An 18,077-nucleotide genomic window follows, 5' to 3' on the forward strand; every position below is an offset into this window, starting at 1 on the left:
GTGCCCTTGACCAGAACTGAACCCGGGACCTTTCAGTCCGAAGGCCAATGCTCTATCCACTGAGCCAAACCAGCTAGGGCCAGTTCAAGATATTTTGTAGTTTCAGTTCCTCCAGTCAGTGTCTGAAGTATTAAAAAAAGGACTGAAACAATTTCCAAAGCATCAGGAATTTCCATTTTCACCCAACGTAGTCTTTGTTTCCTTCCAACAGTTCTCTGTTAAATAAGAGAAGGAAAATCTCTGCACAAAGTTTTCTTCCTTTACTTGGAAGGTTGATAGTGATACACTTACAGGTCAGTAATGTGTGTATAGATGCCTTGCCTCCCTAACCTTGTTTATAAACCTACCGACCCTCACCCGGACAATGCCCTCCTTGCACTCAGCCTGTCTGGGCGAAGCTGTTATTTCCTGATGTCCATACCTCAGGCAGTCGTTTGATTTTTAATAACACCAGTGCACTTCTTTGGGGTGGTGTCTAAGACATGATTATTTAACATTTGCCAAAATGTTTAGAATAGTGTAAACATCTTCAATCCACCAACTGGATTGTGACTTCTTTTGTGCTCTTGATTTTTTTCTCAAAATTGCTTTTTGTCAAACACATCCATACGGAATGTAATTGTATGTACTGCTATTTAAAAACTAAAGGGTTGCCCTATCTGGTTTGGCTCAATGAATAGAGCGTCGGCCTGCGGACTGAAGGGTCCCAGGTTCGATTCCAGTCAAGGGCACATACCTGGGTTGCAGGCTCCATCCCCAGTAGAGGGTGTGCTGGAGGCAGCCAATCAATGATTCTCTCTCATCATTGATGTTTCTATCTCTCCCTCTCCTTCCCGCTCTCTGAAATAAACAAATATATATATATATATATATATATATATATATATATATATACACACACACACACACACACACACACACACACACACACATACTAAAGGGTCATCAAAAACAAGAACATTCTGAGAAATTGTCATGGCCAAGAGGAGCCTAAGGAGCCGCGATAACTAATGGAATGTGGTGTCGTGGAGGACAGACCTGGCAAAAGACGTTAGGAAAAAACTAAGGAAATCGGAATAAACTATGGGCTTTAATTTGCAATACTGAATTAATGCTGGTCCATTAATTGCAACAAAAGTACCATAGTCGTGTAAGCCTTCAAGAGAGGAAACAGTGTGGGCTATAAAGGAACTCTGTATGATCTTCTCAATTTTTCTGTAAATCAAAAGTGTTCCAGAAAGTTATATAAACTGTTCTAAAAATAGCTTAAAAATAAAAACTAAAGTTATTACTTGAACTTCAGTTGTTTAAACTTTTTACTCTTTTATCCATTTGTTTAGCTGCTTATTCTGCTGCTTAAAGACCTTCTGTTTTTTTTAATATATTTTTTATTGATTTGAGAGAGAGGAAGGGAGAGGGATAGAGAGATAGAAACATTGATGAGCTGCCTCCTGCATGCCCCTTACTGGGGATGGAGTCTGCAACCAAGGTACATGCCCTTGGCCAGAATGGAACTCGGGACCCTTCAGTCTGCCGGCTGACACTCGCCACTGAGCAAACCGGCTAGGGCAAGACCTTTTGTTTTTATAACTGCTGGAGAGGTGCCTGCTGGATGCTACGCATGAACGGATTAAGACACTTGGGTTCTGAATAAATTGTGTTTGAATAAGGTCATCATGATTGTTTCTTTTTATTCTTACTCTAAAAGAAAATAATATATCTGGCATCTTTTAGTTGTACCTTTTTATCTGCCTCTCTAATAAACATATTTTTCTCAAAATACATGAAAGTGCATAAATGTTCTTTTAAATTCAGAGTGGAAGGGTATCTTACAACAACCTATGAGATCAATATCCTGAAATGAGGTGCCTAAGATACTTAAGCCTACCAGCATTATTAGAGCAAATGCAACCATAAAAGGTGTCAAAAGTCGGTTCATTGGTAAGGAGTTGAGACGCCCCCCGCCCCGCCCCCCCGCCCCCCCCCCCCCCCGCCCCCCGCGGGTCCCAGGGGAAGAGCTGGGAGACGTGCTTTGGGTTCTTTAGGACGCAGGCCAGGGTTCAGATATGTGCCCACGTGTCTTACAGAGGCCTCTCCGAGAAGCACAGGTGAGGAACACATGAGCGGCGCTGGACCAGGCCTGCTCTGCTCCAGGTGCTCCGGGGAGACCGTCACAGCGGGTGTCCTTTTCCCAGGGATCTGCAGGCTGCATCCCGCCCAGGTGAGGTCAGGGGCCTGCACGGGCTCAGGGGGCACTGGCGCTCTGCTGCCTTCTACCTTGTGGAATTAGGGGCGTGGGGGCAGCTCCCAGAGACGGGTGATGGGTGGAGGAAAGCAGGCAAACTGAGGCATGCACGGAAGCTCCCTGGAGGGACAAGAGGGTGCGCTGGGCAGGCCTTACAGGGGTAGAGGGACAGGGGGAGGGAGCCTGACTCATCCTCTCTGAGTCTAACTTTGACTACCTGGTCCCTGTGTGTCTACTCTCCCCACCCGTCACTAGCCAGCCTCTTAGACCTGAGAGGGACCCAGGTGGGAGAGTTTTCAATCCCCAGGTGGTTCTCACAGCCACTGAGAATCACCACCTTATAGTGCCCTCTTCTCTTAACCTGGACTCCCAGAACCTCATGACACATCCCAGGGCTCTTTTGCTCTTTACCTGATGGATTCTCCTGATGTGAATTCCCAGCTTCGTCTGCCCTGAGCTTTACTGGGTCACCCTTTCCACTTTGGTTCCCACGAAAGGGAATTGGATGCATTGACTCCTTGCTGCGATGAGTGTTGGGTGGGGCTGTGTGGCATCAGGTCCTCTGCCGGATTGCAGGCCAGCTGACCCCATGACTACTAGCTGGGTGGTCTAATCAGGGGTGAGAGGGGCCTACAGGAACCCCTGGAACAAACCGGCCTGGGGGTGGGCTGTGGACAGGCCAGCTCCCTTTAGTGACTTGTCTCGTCAGCAAGCACCGACCTCAAGATTCTGAATTTTCTTTTGTTGTTGTTGTTCATCCTCACCCAAGGATATTTTCCATTGATTTTTAGAGAGTGGAAGAGAAGGGGAGAGACAGAGAGAAACATCGATGTGAGATAGATCAATTGGTTGCCTCCTGCACGTGCCCCGACCAGGGCCAGGTATCAAGCCTGCAACTGAGGCACATGCCCTTGGATTCAAACCCAGGACCCTCCAGTCCGCAGGCTGACACTCTACTGAGCCAAACCAGCTAGGGCAGGACTCTGAATTTTCCACTGGAAAACTGTACACTGTTTTTCAAGACACTTAGCTCAGAAAACATATCATCTTTCATAATTCAGCAGTTTCCACAGAGCACTTAATCAGAAAGCTAGGAGTTGGCTGTATCAGATGCCATGTTATACTCTGGCTACTAAAAGGAGCAACTTCGTCTTTTTTAATCAACTAAAAAATAAACCCGGTGATTCCTCTTCCAATTTTCCTTTTAACTTGAGGGAAGAACAACTTGGGAGGGCTACTTTAAAAATTTCTTGTTGCCAGATTTGGACGCAGACATGCAAAACTGGTAGAATTGTCACACTTCACTGGGCCTGAGCATCCCCTGGGGTGGGTGGGGTGGGGTGAAGCAGAGGAGAGGCGAGTTTCTCTGACATCCCCAGACTCCTAGGGGGCTAGCAAGGCCACAATACCTTTTCCTCTAGTCGAGAACACCTGTTGCTTTGTTCCGGGCTCTTCTGTGGAGAACAGAAGTCCAACTTCTTCTGGCAGCTGCTCCTTCCTTCTCCAGAGTCTAGAGACATGATACTCCAGCTGATTGATTGGTCCAGGGTGGCTCCTGATTCAAGAGGGGCAGATCAGAGGCCTTCCCTGGCATTTTTGAACTGAACTTGGAAGAAAAGTATGCCCTTCTCCTGGCCTGGATATATTTTTTAAAAATATTTTTTTATTGAGAGGAAGGAAAAGATAGAAACATCAATGATGAGAATCACTGATCAGCTGCCTCCTGCACGCCCCACACTGGGGATTGATCCTGCAACCTGGGCATGTGACCTGACTGGGATCGAACCGTGACCTCCTGGTTCATAGGTTGATGCTCAACCACTGAGCCATGATGACTGGGCAACATTTACGATATAAAAATTAATGTATGGTACCAGGTGGGTGCTGGAAATATTAGGGGGAACACTTTGTAAAGCATATGATTGTCTAAGCACTATGCTGTACACCTGGAACTAATACAAAATAATATTGAATGTAAACTGTAATTGAAAAATAAAATTTAAATATATATATTTAAATTTTATTTTACATATATATATATATATATATTATATATATATAAATTAAGAGCTACTAGCAATATAATCACCGCTATATGGTGGACACCCATGCAGAGTGAGAGATAATAATGCTGACCTGCCCTGGCCCGTTGGCTCAGTTGGTTGGAGCATCGTCCATGCACCAAAAGGTTGCAGGTTCGATTCCCAGTCAGGGCACCTACCTAGGTTTCAGGTTGGGTTCCCCAGTCAGGGCACATGTAGGAGGCGAACGATCATTGTTTCTCTCACATCAATGTTTCTCTCTCTCTCCCTTCTTCTAAAATTCAATTTAAAACATCCTTGGGTGAGAATTTAAAATTTAAAAATAATATGCCCTGGCCAGTTTGGCTCAGTGGATAGAGCGTCAGCCTGGGGACTCAAGGGTCCTGGGTTCGATTCCAGTCAGGGGCATGTACCTTGGTTTCGGGCACATCCCCAGTGGGGAGTGTGCAGGAGGCAGCTGATCGATGTTTCTCTCTCATCGATGTTTCTGGCTCTCTATCCCTTCTCCCTTCCTCTCTGTAAAAAAATCAGTGAAATATATTTAAAGATAAAATAAAATAAAATTTAAAAATAATAATAATACTGATCTGCAGAGAAGCAGACAGCAGATGCAAAGGCCTGGTGGCACTGGTGTTCCTGCCATTTAGCTGTACCCTTACCCTTTCTGCAGTTCGGCTCATCAACACTTACTTCAGCATGTGAAATGCCTCGGTCCTCCCAGTAACACACAGGTGTGTCAGTTACCTGTCACGGCCAGAATCAATGCACCACTGCCCCCGCTTGGTGTCACTGGCTCCCAATTCAAAGTCCTGGGCAGATCTGCCTGGCTGAGTCTACATCTGCCTGTGCCTTACTTTCAAGAGAGCTAGGAAGGCAAGCCTTTCAGCTCCTGTCGGGAGTGGGGCTCCACCTCCCCCGAGATGCAGAGGTGGGGATCTTCAAACACAGGACAAAGATCCTGATCCAGGCAGCACCAAATCCTGAGTCTACTCCAGGGAGTAAGAAAACGAGGGTCCAAAATCATTCTAGGAAGACGTTAGGAGGGGAAGGAAAGAGAGAGGTAAACTATGGGAAGAGCGAAACCAAAGGATCTTTTCTCTTAATATACTTTTAATGATTTCAGAGAAGGGAAAAGGAGAGATAGAAACATCAATGATGAGAGAGAATCGTTGATTGGCTGCCTCCTGCACGCCCCCTACTGGGGATTGAGCACACAACCCAAGCATGTGCCCTTGACCGGAATCGAACCTGGGACCCTTCAGTCCGCAGGGTGACGCTCTATCCACTGAGGCAAACCAGGTAGGGCTTTTCTTTTCTGTTCGATAAGATTAGGCCTGAGCCATTTCATAGATGACAAACAAGGAGGTCTCATGACAAGACAAAAGTAGCTAGCACTCCATCCTGCCTCTCCAGCAGCAGGACGGAGCTGTCCAAGGACAAGGCCAGGCTGGACAAAAGGACATTGCTCCTAAAATAAAGGAACTAGAAGCATTATTAATGACTCCTCAAAAGACTCAGTTATCTGTTGCCTTTAATTAACATCTAAATAGATAACATAATCTTCTATAATTATAACATGGAAATGTCTATGAACAAAATAGATAAATTTTTTGGCAAATGCCTAGGAAAGAATGGTCAAGTTCATCCAAGGTTTTAAGCAGCAGCATCTATGCAGCCAGGGCGTGGTCAGTGTTTGGGGACAGAGGTAAATATCCGCAATCCGTGCATTCCTTTGATTTCTTCCTTTAGGGCCTAAGGAAGGAAAAGAGCACCATCATTTCCTTTGTATATGGCATTGGCTACAACGAGTCCCTCAGACAGTATCTTCATACAGCTCTCTATCTGTAAGACACTGTGCAACTTCTTGCAGCACTTTTTCCATTTTTTGGAAAACAATTTCTTTGTTTAAATCAGAATCTAACCTGGCTCAAAAATTAGAGGCCTAAAAAGGCATATAGTGACATCTCCCTCCCACACCTGCCCTCTATCCCCCAGTGTCCACCTCCGTCCCCCAACAGCAGTGGTTCTCAACCTTCTGGCCCTTTAAATACAGTTCCTCAGGTTGTGACCCAACCATAACATTATTTTCGTTGCTACTTCATAACTGTAATGTTGCTACTGTTATGAATCGTAATGTAAATATCTGATATGCAGGATGGGCTTAGGCGACCCCTGTGAAAGGGTCGTTCGACCGCCAAAGGGGTCGCGACCCACAGGTTGAGAATCCCTGCCCAATAGAGAACTGCTGTTAGTTTCTATGCGAAGACCCAACATTGCATAGTCAAGCTAATATAAATACATATCCCCTCCCCCCACATTACCTTTTTAAAACAAAATGGTAGCACTTTAAACACACTGTTCTACACTCTGCTTTCCCCCTCACCCCTGGAGAGCGTTCTGTATCAGCATAAAGAGCACATTCCTTGTTTGCGTCAGCCTGGCATATGGATCTATCGTAACTGTTCAGCCCAGCCCATCATGATGAACTATTAGGCTGTTTTTTGTGTTTTGCTATTTCAAACATCAAGCAGCTGTTCTTTAAAACCACACTATTTAGCACAAATAGCCCACTTTTACTTGAAAAATAAAGTTGTAAAATATGAGACTCAGCACCAGGGCACAAACCTGAATGAGCCACCACAGCCAAACTGCATTCATTTCTCTGGCTTGCCAAGAGGAAAGCTACTGGGCCCAGGGAGGCGTGGACCACGGGAGTGTATAATCAATGCAGAGGAAGAGTCCACGTCCTTTACATTAGGCCCAAATCTGACCATCACAGTGGGGTGGACATCCCCCCCCCCCCCCCCCCGCCAGTCTGTCCAGCCATCTCCCTTCTCCTGGGGAACAGCTGCTTTCCACGTTGTGTGCTGCTTGCTGGTGGGAATGCCAACTGGCCTGGCACTGAGGGAGCTATGCCCCTGACCCAGCCTGAGTGGTTCAGGTGTGACACCGGCTTTCAGCTGGGGACACAGATGGAAAAGCCACGGGAAAATGATGAGAGAGGCAAGAGAAGTAACACAAGTCCACGAGAAATGGACTCAGTGCAGTGATGGGTGCTGCCAGACCCCAAGCCGGCTCAGGGCTGTGGTGGGCGTTCCCAGGAGCGAGTGTCTGCTACTGAACTGGCCACTCGTGCAGGGGGCAGCCCAGGAGCGGGACAGCTGGGGATGGAATGGGCAGAGAGGGACAGGGCGTCGGGCCCAGGAGCACAAGGTGGGGAAAGGCTGGGAAAGCACCGTGGCTCCCCAGGAAAAGCCTGGCTTCCAGTCAGGTATCTGGGGGGCGAACTAAGGCAGGCCACCCAGGGACTGGTGATCCCAGGCCGGGAGGGTGGGACTGGACTCTGTGGGCAACCAGGATGCACAGGGAAGGGCTCTGAGCTGGGGAGACACAGGCAGAGGCACCCTCGTGAGGACCCAGGTGACGAGCACCAGACAGGAAAGGGGCCAGAGAAGAGGAGAGGGCAACTGCTGTTTACCAAATGCCTTCCACATGCCGGCACGAGGCTGGGCACGTGTGGGCAATACCTCACGCGATCTTTGCTGAAGAGGAAACGAAGGCTCAGATCCCACTGCGAAGTGGAGAGCCAGGTCAGTGCTCACTCTCCTCCCTGCGGCTGCTCCCCAGGAGGGAACAGGATGCAAGGGGAAGAAACACTTGTTCTCCTGGCACCCCTGGGGGCCTGGCCCACGAGGTGGCAGGGGCCCAGAGGAATGGTAAGTTCACTCCTGAGGGTGGAGGAGTGTGAGCTGCAGTGGCAGGGGCTCCCCATCCACAGGGAACCAAGCAGGGACCATTGGAAGAGCCAAGTGGTTGCTGTTCCATCCCCGACAGCCCGGCAGACCACTGGCACCTTCGGGCCGTAGGTGTCCGCGTGCGAGTGAAGGGTTGGGCTCCACGATGATCCAAAGACAGACTTAGAAGGGAACCAGCCCACACAGGGCTGACAGGCCAAGGGGCATTGGTATCCCTGGATACAAGGCAGACAATGCTGGAGTCAAAGGGTGGAGGGCATTCATCCCTGCCAGGCAGGTCGGGAGGCAGCACTTGAGCTGGGCAGAGGAGGGAGGAAGGGAACCCTGCAGGGGGTCCGATCTGGGCGAAGCTCATGCGGAGACCACGGGGCAGGGGCCAAGGGAGGGTGTGTGCCGAGACAGGTGGGGGGGCGTGGAACAGCAACCTGGGACGCCTGAACGTGATGTAGAAGGGGTCACAGAGGGGCCCTCATGACCAAAGCAGTGCTTTACAAACGCTAACCTAGTTCACAACGTTGAAGACCTTCCAGAATGATGCCAAATATCCCTGCTGAAGGCGGCCAGTTTACAGACACGCCCCAGGGTCAAGGCTTGTATTAATTCCACGTAAAATAAGCGTAGATAACAAGTAAACCAGCCTTGTCTGGTTAAAGCTGATGTTTCAGGCCCCTATGGTGTCTGTCACTGGGTCTGGGGCAGCTGGAGCAATTCTCAGCCATGCTGTGCCCCAATCTGTAACGCAGTCCTGGAGAGAGGCTCAAACAATCTTCAAATCTACAAAACGTATCTCTCGGCACGCCTACAATTACCAATACTATCCAATATGTGACCACAACAGTAAGCACCGGCTCATACAAAAACACGACAAAACTATTAGGTGGCTTGTTTTCCGTTTTGAAAAGAAGCCGTAATTGTCTACAGTGGATTCCAGATAGTTCCCGGTTACATTTTCTGTCCTGGGTCCTGTTGGCATGACCGTGGCACTGCATTATTCTTTCCTACGACTGCCAGTCAAATACCAGGCCGCCCGGCAGGCCCTCCCGGATGTAGGGACAGGGGTGGAGGGGCAAAGGGGCGCTGTTCCTCTCTGACCTGATTTACCATCTGGTGCTGCTGGACAGTCCTCTTCTCCTTAAATTCTTCTGACTCGATTTGGATTTCATACATCGCCCCACAGCCTCCTGAAATAAATGCGGTTTGAAAGCGTTTCCATTATTGAGTCGGGGCCGCCACAGCCTGGCAGGTCCTTGGAGTCCCGCACAGTCTCAGGGTCCGAATACTACTGTTCAGCGAAAGTTGCTAAGACTGTTAGAAGCAGGCTACGGCTTAGGGTCTGAGCACACACACCTCCTGGCACGCTGCCCCCATCCAAAACGTGTTCCTCCTTTGGCAAGGCAGGTGCCCCACCCAGGGTTATCACTTGTGGGGGAGGAAAGATAAGGCACGAATGCAGGTTTTCCTGGTATTTCCTTTTATTAAGCCAACAAATGCCGTTGAAGAGGGTGGGAGGGACTGAATTTCAGTGTTCCTCCTTCAAACTATACCAGCAATCGCTTTTTTTAGTGCAAAAATACACTAAAATTTGGTTTGAAAACTAGAATACTACCCAAAAGAAAGGAACAAGGATGTGCAAGAGAGACAGGGACATAGGAGCTGCAGCCCTGGCCAGGGTTGTTAAATGGTTAGAGAGTTGGCCCAGCAACAGAAGGGTCACGGGTTCGATTCCCAATCAAGGGCACGTGCCTGGGAGGCAACCAATCTCTCACTTGGAAGCTTCTCCCTTTCTCTCTCCGTCCCTCCCTTACACTCTCTTTAAAAAATCAATGGGAAAAATATCCTCGGGTGAGGATTAACAACCACAACAACAATGCTGGCCGCTGGCCGCTGGCCGCCAGGCCTGGCCAGCCAGGCGGGTCTCTCTCCAGCGCCTCCTGCTCTATAAACATCAGGGCTTCGGCAGGGAGGGAGAGCTTTCTGGTGAAGTGCTCGAGGCAGAGCTTGTGGTGGACTCATCCACACCCTGACCAAGCTCTGTCTCCACATGGCTGGGGAGCTAGTGCTGTGACTGATGAGAAAGAGAATTTCCCCCCCAGGCTGTTACACCAGGCCACTGTGTGCAAAGCGCTCTGTTTCCCTTCTCTTACAAGCTCTGAGTCCAAGCTTTGCTTAAGCCAAGGCTGCCGGCCTCAATGCCCTTTCTGTACTCATCCCAGGCTGGGCAGAGTCAGACAGGAGGTCAAGTTCCGGCTCTGCCTACGTGGGCCTGGGCAGGTACAGGGCTGGTGATATCAAGGCCTCAGCATTGCCGAGACCCCGGCAGAGTGCGCACCCCACCTCCCATTCCAAAGGATCTTCAGATTGATTCATCTCTATTCCCAGAACAACACTTTTTTCTAAACCTTCTCCCAATGTTACGTTCTCAGAAAAGCCTGTGGGCCGTTGTGGCTGTGCAGAGCGGCCAAGACCGAGTCTGGGTGTGGGAGTCAGGTGCCCGCCCACTGCCAAGCTCCCCGGCTCCCCGCATGGGTGTGTCTGGCAAAAGGCCCTATCTCCCCCGTCCTGTGGGTGCAGGAGGTGACTGCCCAGTCAGCTCCTACCACACAGCCGGCCTGAGGAATGCACGGTCTGGCTGGGGCAGGAAACCAGCTCAGGCCAGAGTCTGCCCTGGGTCCTGGTTGGCCGCCTCCTCCCTGTGAGGGGCTGGGCAGGTTCCTGGGCCTCCCTGGGCTCATCTCTTCGTGAGGAAAGGGAGACAGGTACTTTCTTCAAAGGGACAAACTCCCCCTGGTCCGCTCCAGCTCTGACGCTCGAGGGCATCAGGAGAATGTGGGGGGATTTCTGTAAAGCCCACCTGGCGGTCAAATTAAAGGCCGGACCAGAGCCCAGGGGTGACGGAGAGGGAACTCATCCCCACAGTCTCCCTCCATGTTTCTGTAGCCCCTCTTCCACATCTGCCCCAGAGCCACCCGCATTAAGGAGCAATCAAGTGCCTTTTGCTAAGCCCACCTCCCCCTCCCCGCCCCCCCTGCCCCTCCAGAGAACAAAATCCTATCAAACTCAGCGGGAAGATGAGGAAACCTTACCTGAAATGTCAGTGACTTTGATAGTTGTAGCTCGAGGAAAGCTTTCTTTGAGGATTTGGGTTACTTTGAGCTCCCCGTCAGTCTGCGAGGCAAACATCCGCTGGGTACAGCGAAGAGGAAGCTGCCACAGAACAGAGAAGGCAGAGAAAAGGCATGGCTGAGCAGGATGACGCTGCCCCCAGGGGGCCACTGTGCAGGACCCACCTGCCATCTCCCCACCACCACCACCCCCCGCACCTCCCCTCGCCCAGGCAGGGCCGGCGTGGCCCTGGGCTAAGTCATCTAAGCTCGCCGGGATGCAGAATCAGCTTTCTTGGGGTGGGGATGATTGTAAATAACTCATTTGGACTCTAGAGACAAGGCCCCAAACCTAATTCAACAGATGTCTGACTTGCCATGATGCTGGGAAAGATACTATCATGATGCCAGTTGTACAGGTGAGGAAACTGGCATTAAGTAATATGCCCAAGCCTGGATCCATTAGTAAAATGCAGAGCTGGGAGAGGCCAGGCAGCTGTGCCCCGCTGGCCCAAGGTGCCACTGACCAGGCACTGGTGGGGCCAAAATGCCACCTACCCTTTAGGCCTGATTAATATTCCAGCCTTTCCAGTGGGATATGACCTTGTGACCTACTGTTCAATAAGCCAGTGACCTTTTGCAACATGAATTCTCACTGGGGAAAAGCAGAATTCTATTAAACCACCTGAAGGAGAAACATTTTTAGATTATTTGCCATTGGCAACCACTCTCCCCCCTCCCCTAATGGCTACCACAGGGACCCAGTGCTTCCGAGGGGAGCGTATCTCAGTCCTTAGGGGTGAAGGCGCAGAAAACCAGGCCAGCAGCCCCTTGGCTGAGTTGATGCTGAGAAGGGAGGCGTAATATAGGGTATGACAGGCCTTGAAGGTCAGGCTAAAGATGTTGGACTCAGTCAGGCATCTTGGTGCCAAAGTCACCTGCACAAAGCGGTGTCTTTTGAAGCTCGTCAGGAAAGATGCCCAGGTAAGAGGCAAAGGCAGCAGCGCCAGCTCGGGTCCCTGACTGGAGGAGGACGGCAGCTGGGGAACACCTGCACTGTTTATCCAGTGCTGGAGCTAAAGGGACCTCCCTCACCCCCCACACACACCCTCAGGCCTTTCCTGATGGCCCAGAGCAGGGTCCTGTGTGATAGAATCTCGGGGCACCTTCTTTAAAATGACCACCTGGTCTCAAAGGCCACGACTGAGTCTGTCCTGTTATTGCAGCCCTCCAGGGCTGAGCCAGGGCAGGCCCTCGGAGGACCTGGGGATGGATGATGGATGGATGAACAGGGAAAGGACCACATGGATGGATGGATGGATGGATGGATGGACGGACGGACGGATGGATGAGCAGGGAAAGGACCACATGGATGGATGGATGGATGGATGGACGGACGGACGGACGGATGGATGAGCAGGGAAAGGACCACACAATTCAAGACATGCCTACTGGACACCCACAAAGAAGTCCGGCAGGCAGCTGAAATGCAGGTCAGCAGGAAGAGCTGGACTTACACTGAGTGCTGTGTGAAGGGAGAAAATGTTGTGGATCTGGGTAAGACTGGTGGATGGGGTCGAGTGGGGGGAGGGGGGACAAAGGCAGAGAATAATGGGGTGGCGGGCAGAGGGCAACCACTAAGGAGTGCAGTGGTTGTCAGCGCTGCAGATTTCTCAGGAGAAGCCCCTCCTGCGTAGCAGATGTGTGGGCAGCGGCCTTTAAACAGGCAACCTACTGGCAAAATCCCCAGCGGGCGCCGGGCCACGCTGACAGTCACCCGTAGACCTGCCTGGGGAGCGGGTCCAAGGCCAGCCGGGGAGCAGGAAGCACAAGGGAGGACAGGGAAAGAGGTGGGTGAAGCGAGGAAGGGATGAATCAAGGGGGAGAGGAAATGAGGAGCGCGCGTGGTGAGTGCCCTCTGCTGGGCTCGACGCCGGGACTGTGGCATTTGTGCGGGTCAAGGTCAACGAGGCCGGCGGACGTTCCCACAGTCCAGACCCCGCCACATGCCCGGCACGCGCGCCGTGACTCCGGCTAGGACTCCGATGTCCGCGGCTCGATAGAGCAGCACTGCTTTTCCCGTGCCGCTGCACTGGGTGTCTGGGTGTCTGGGTGTCTGGGTGTCTGGACCCTCGCCCGGCCTCCACCCGGCTCTGGGGGCCCCCTAGCGTACCGGGTCCTGACACTTCCCCGAATGCCGGTTGCCCGGACCACTGAACAAATGAATCAACGAGTGAAAGAATGAATGAACGAGAGAAAGGTCGGGGAGCCCCTGCCCCGACCCCGCGGCCCCTCCGCAGCTCCCGCCCCGGGGCAAGCACTTGGCCCTGCCCGTGCTCACCCCGCGGATCCGGCGGAGCAGAGGCGCTGCCGCGGCCGGGCTCCACGCCGCCATGCCCGGCCGACGCGACCCGCCGCCCGAGGTCGCCGCGTCTCCCGAAAGGCAAGGAGCCCAGAAGCGAATGCCACCCGGGCGGGCGAGGCTGCCCCCTGCCGCCCGGAGGCCGCGGGCCGCCCGCGCCGCTCCGCCCCTCGCCCCGCCTGGTCTGAGCCTGCGGGACGCGCCACCTGGGACCTGCCGCGCCCCGCCCAGGGCCCCGCCCACTCGGCGCTCCGACAGCCAATCCGGGCCCGTTCCACCAGCGGGGCCCGCCCCCTCAGCCTGCAAACTCTACCCAGGTGTGTCCCTCATCCCAGTGCCCCTCGTGCCCTGGGCCGATTCCCTCTCCCCCGCTCCCGCAACCTGGCTTCCCTGCTGAGGGGCTTGGGTTTCTTCCTCCAGAAAAGAGGAGCCGGAGGAGGACTTGAAAACAGGGGTGTCGTTTTCAGATTTGCGTGTTAGGAAGGTCCCGGTGGCTCCTGCAAGGAGGAGGGACTGTAGCGGCGGAACTGGAGCTGAGGACGAAGTTCCGAGGCTGTCGGTACATGGCAGGTGAGAGCTGAGGCCTGAACTAGAGCCGCGGCAGCGGGGAGGGCAGGAGTGGATTGAGACTTTGGGGGAGGTGAATGCAATGCAGTGACTAGATTGGGGGTGAGGGCGAGGGTGAGGAAGTCGTCTGGGGTGACTCCCAAGTTTCTGGCTTGGACATCGAAATGGGTGGAGGAGGCCCAGGTTGGGCTTGAAGGGGGAGCGCCAAAGTCAGCTTTGGACTTGCCTGAGTTTAAGGTGCCTGCGGGACACGGCCCACCTGAAGCTTAGGCTCCACCGACCCTGGAGTCGCAAGAATGTAGTGGAAGCTGACGCCATGAGGTAAGATTGTCAGCAAAAACTGCCCCGCCTATATCCTATACCCTTTACCAGCTCTTTTTGCTATTTCATTCCGGCCTATCCAATCAATAACCTGCAGCGTTTCAAATGGATGGGTTGGTCAGACCTACCGTTGTTCTTTAAAGTGCTCAGCTAAAAATGTGCTCATTCATTACAGTATGGAGTGACTCCTACATCTTGTCTCTCATTAATTTCTCCTTTGAATTACTGCAATAGCCTCTCTCACACTTTTTTTCTTAGAAATTATGGTTGGAAGGATTAAAGACACTTTGCTAACTTATAATTTTTCTTCATTGTTGTCAATGACATAATTAAAACTGACAACAATGTTTAATCCATTGGTGTAGTGGTGAACTCTTTGCTACTCAAACCACAGCTGCAGGTGAGGCAGACCCACCCCACTTTAGGAGTGATAACTAGACCCAGGTCTGGCCAATTAGACTTAGGAATTGGTTTAGGGTTGGTCACATGTTCTGAGCCAGACCAATGATAGATGGTCTAGCCTAGGGCTAGTAGAGAACCACTACTAGAGCAGTGGTTCTCAACCTTGGCTGCACATTAGAATCACCTGGGAATCTTTTTAAAATCCTGGTTTCTGGGCCTCACCCTCCGGAAATTCTGTTTGTTATGGGGTGGGGCCACAACATTAGTAACAAACAGAATTTCCGGAGGATGAGGCCCAGAAATCAGGATTTTAAAAAGATTCCCAGGTGATTCTAATGTGCACCCAACGTTGAGAACCACTGGTCTAGGGATTTTTCTGGAAGTAGAGAAAAGATCATTTTCAACTGGTTGCTAAACTGGTAGAAAGCCTACTCCAGGCGGTTATCTTTGCAACCGTGTGGGCAGAGCCACTTTGGAAATGAAGCACACAGAAGAAAGCCGAGCTGAGAGGAGACAAGTTTGACATTGCTTGTACAACTGGAAGCCGACAGTGCCAGAAATGAGCACTAAAGACATTTTAGTTGGAGTTAACTTAAAAGTTAAAAAGACCTTTCAAAGTGAGAGGAAAACAAGTGTTTATTTGAGATCAATAAGAATAGGTATCTGGGCCCTAGCAGGTTTGGCTCAGTGGATAGAGCATCGGCCTGCGGACTCAAGGGTCCCAGGTTCGATTCCAGTCAAGGGCATGTACCTTGGTTGCGGGCACATCCCCAGTGGGGGGTGTGCAGGGGGCAGCTGATCGATGTTTCTCTATCATCGATGTTTCTAACTCTCTATCCCTCTCCCTTCCTCTCTGTAAAATTCAATAAAATATATTTAAAAAAGAAAAAAGGATAGGTATCCGGGAATCATTCATTCAGGCAGAAGTCCAAATATTGTTCAATTAGGAGACAAAGGCAATGGGTATTTATGACAAAGGAAAAGGGAACAATTACATCAGAAGGAAAGCATTTCTATTGGTGCAGATAACCTAGGGATGTTAATTTAATTTTATTATTTATTTTTATTCTTAGTAGTATTATAGATATCTCCCATTCCACACCCTTTCCCCCCTCCGCTTAGTCCTATTCTCCCCCAACCTTCCACCCCCGTCTTCACTACCCTATTGCCATGTCCATAGGCTATGCATATAAGTATATAAGTTCTTTGGTTTACCTCTTCTCGTCTCTCAACCCCACGTTGAGGTATGTCAGTCTGTTCCATGCCTCCATGCTTCAGGTCTTACTTTGTTGGGCAATTCATTTTGTTCATTAGGTTCCACAAGTGAGACTATGTGATATTTGTCTTCCTCAGTCTGGCTTATTTCACTTAGCATAATTTTTCCAGGTCCATCCATGATGTCCCAAAGGGTAAGAGATCCCTCTTTTTTACAACTGCATAGTATTCCATTGTGTAAATGTCCCACAGCTTTTTTATCCATTCATCTACTGATGAGCACTTGAGCTGTTACAAATCTTAGCTATTGTAAATAACGCTGCTATGAACATAGGGGTGCATATATTTTTTCTGATTGGAATTTTGGGGTTTCTTAGGATATATTCCCAGAAGTGAAATTGCTGGGTCAAACAGAAGTTCCATTTTTTGAGAAAACTCCATACTGTTTTCCATAGTAGCTGCTCCAGTCTGCATTCCCACCAGCAGTGGACTAGGTTTCCCTTTTCTCCATATCCTCATCAGCACTTGTTGTTTGTTGATTTTGTTGATGATAGCCATTCTGACAGGTGTGAGGTGATATCTCATTGTGGTTTTAATTTGCATTTCTCTGATGATTAGTGACTTTGAGCATTTTTTCGTGTGTCTCTTGGCCATTTGTATGTCCTCTTTGGAGAAAAGTCTATTCAGGTCTTGATTTTTTTTTTTTAAATTGGATTGTTTGTCTTCCTTTTGTTGAGTTGTATGGGTATTTTATATATTTTGGATATTAACCCTTTGTCAGATGTTTCATTGACAAATATGTTCTCCCATATGGTGGGTTCCCTTTTCATTTTGATGGTGGTTTCTTTTGCTGTGCAGAAGCTTTTTATTTGAATGTAGTCCCTTTTGTTTATTTTCTCCTTAGTTTCCTTTGCCCTAGGTCACAGTGGTCGGCAAACTCATTAGTCAACAGAGCCAAATATCAACAGTACAAAAATTGAAATTTCTTTTGAGAGCCAAATTTTTTAAACTTAAACTATATAGGTAGGTACATTGTTATTAACTTAATTAGGGTACTCCTAAGGCTTAGGAAGAGCCACACTCAAGGGGCCAAAGAGCCGCAGTTCTTATACCAGTACCAGGCTGTTTTGGTTACAATGGCTTTGTAGACCAGTTTGATATCCAGTATTGTGAGTCCTCTTACTTTGTTCTTCTTTCTCAAGATTGCTGCAGTTAGTTGGGGTCTTTTATGGTTCCATATACATTTTTAGATTATTTGTTCTAGCTCTGTGAAATATGCCATTGGTATTTTAATAGGGATTGTGTTGAAGCTGTAGATTGCTCTGGGTAGTATAGACATTTTAATTATGTTAATTCTTCCAATTTATGAACATGGTATACACTCCATTTGTTTGTATCTTCTATTTTTTTTAAATTTTTATTGTTGAGTACTACAGATGCCTCTTTTTTTTCCCCCCAAAGCTCCCCTTCACCTGGTTCCCACCCAGCCCCAGGCCTTCACCACCCTATTGTCTGTGTCCCTAGATAATGCATATATGCATGTAAGATCTTTGGTTAATCTCTTCCCGTCCCCTTCCCCCATTCCCTCTGAGATTTGTCAGTCCCATGTTCGATTTTATTTACTAGTTGTTTTTGTTCAGTAGATATTTTGTTCATTTATTTTTAGATTCAATTGTTGATAGATATGTATTTATTGTCATTTTATTCATATGTTTGGTATTTTTCTTATTCTTTTTCCTATTCTTAAAGAATACCCTTCAACATTTCATGTAATACTGGATTGGTGGTGATGAACTCCTTTAGCTTTTTCTTATCTGTGAAGCTCTTTATCCGACCTTCAATTCTCAGTGAGAGCTTTGCTGGATAATGTTGGTTGTAAGTCCTTGCTATACATTACTTTGAATATTTCTTGCCATTCCCTTCTGGCCTGCAAAGTTTCTGTTGAGAAATCATATGAGCACTCCCTTGTAGGTAACTAACTGCTTTTCTCTTGCTGCTTTTAAGATTCTCTCTTTGTCTTTAATCTTTGGCATTTTAATTATGATGTGCCTTGGTGTGGGCCTCTTT

At 49.5% G+C, this 18,077-nt stretch overlaps 1 protein-coding gene across 2 annotated transcripts; it reads right to left on the reverse strand.

Moving 5' to 3' along the window:
- Positions 1–5,800: 5,800 nt before the first annotated feature.
- Positions 5,801–13,601, reverse strand: BOLA3 (bolA family member 3). Of its 2 annotated transcripts, XM_070428471.1 has the most exons (4): positions 13,485–13,592; positions 11,126–11,246; positions 9,135–9,223; positions 5,801–6,039 (listed from the first exon to the last, which is right to left on the reverse strand). In XM_070428471.1, the coding sequence occupies exons 1-4, from the start codon at positions 13,536–13,538 to the stop codon at positions 5,974–5,976; spliced, it is 330 nt and encodes a 109-aa protein (XP_070284572.1). In that variant the 5' UTR covers positions 13,539–13,592; the 3' UTR covers positions 5,801–5,973. The 2 variants fall into 2 exon arrangements, with proteins under 2 accessions (XP_070284572.1, XP_070284573.1); XM_070428472.1 differs by lacking the exon at positions 9,135–9,223 and having other exon boundaries at positions 13,485–13,601.
- Between the last annotated feature and the right edge of the window lie 4,476 nt (positions 13,602–18,077).

This window comes from Myotis yumanensis, unplaced genomic scaffold (assembly GCF_028538775.1).
Source record: "Myotis yumanensis isolate MYYU_CA2020_CCGP unplaced genomic scaffold, mMyoYum1.0.hap1 SCAF_11, whole genome shotgun sequence".
Lineage (NCBI taxonomy): Eukaryota > Metazoa > Chordata > Mammalia > Chiroptera > Vespertilionidae > Myotis > Myotis yumanensis.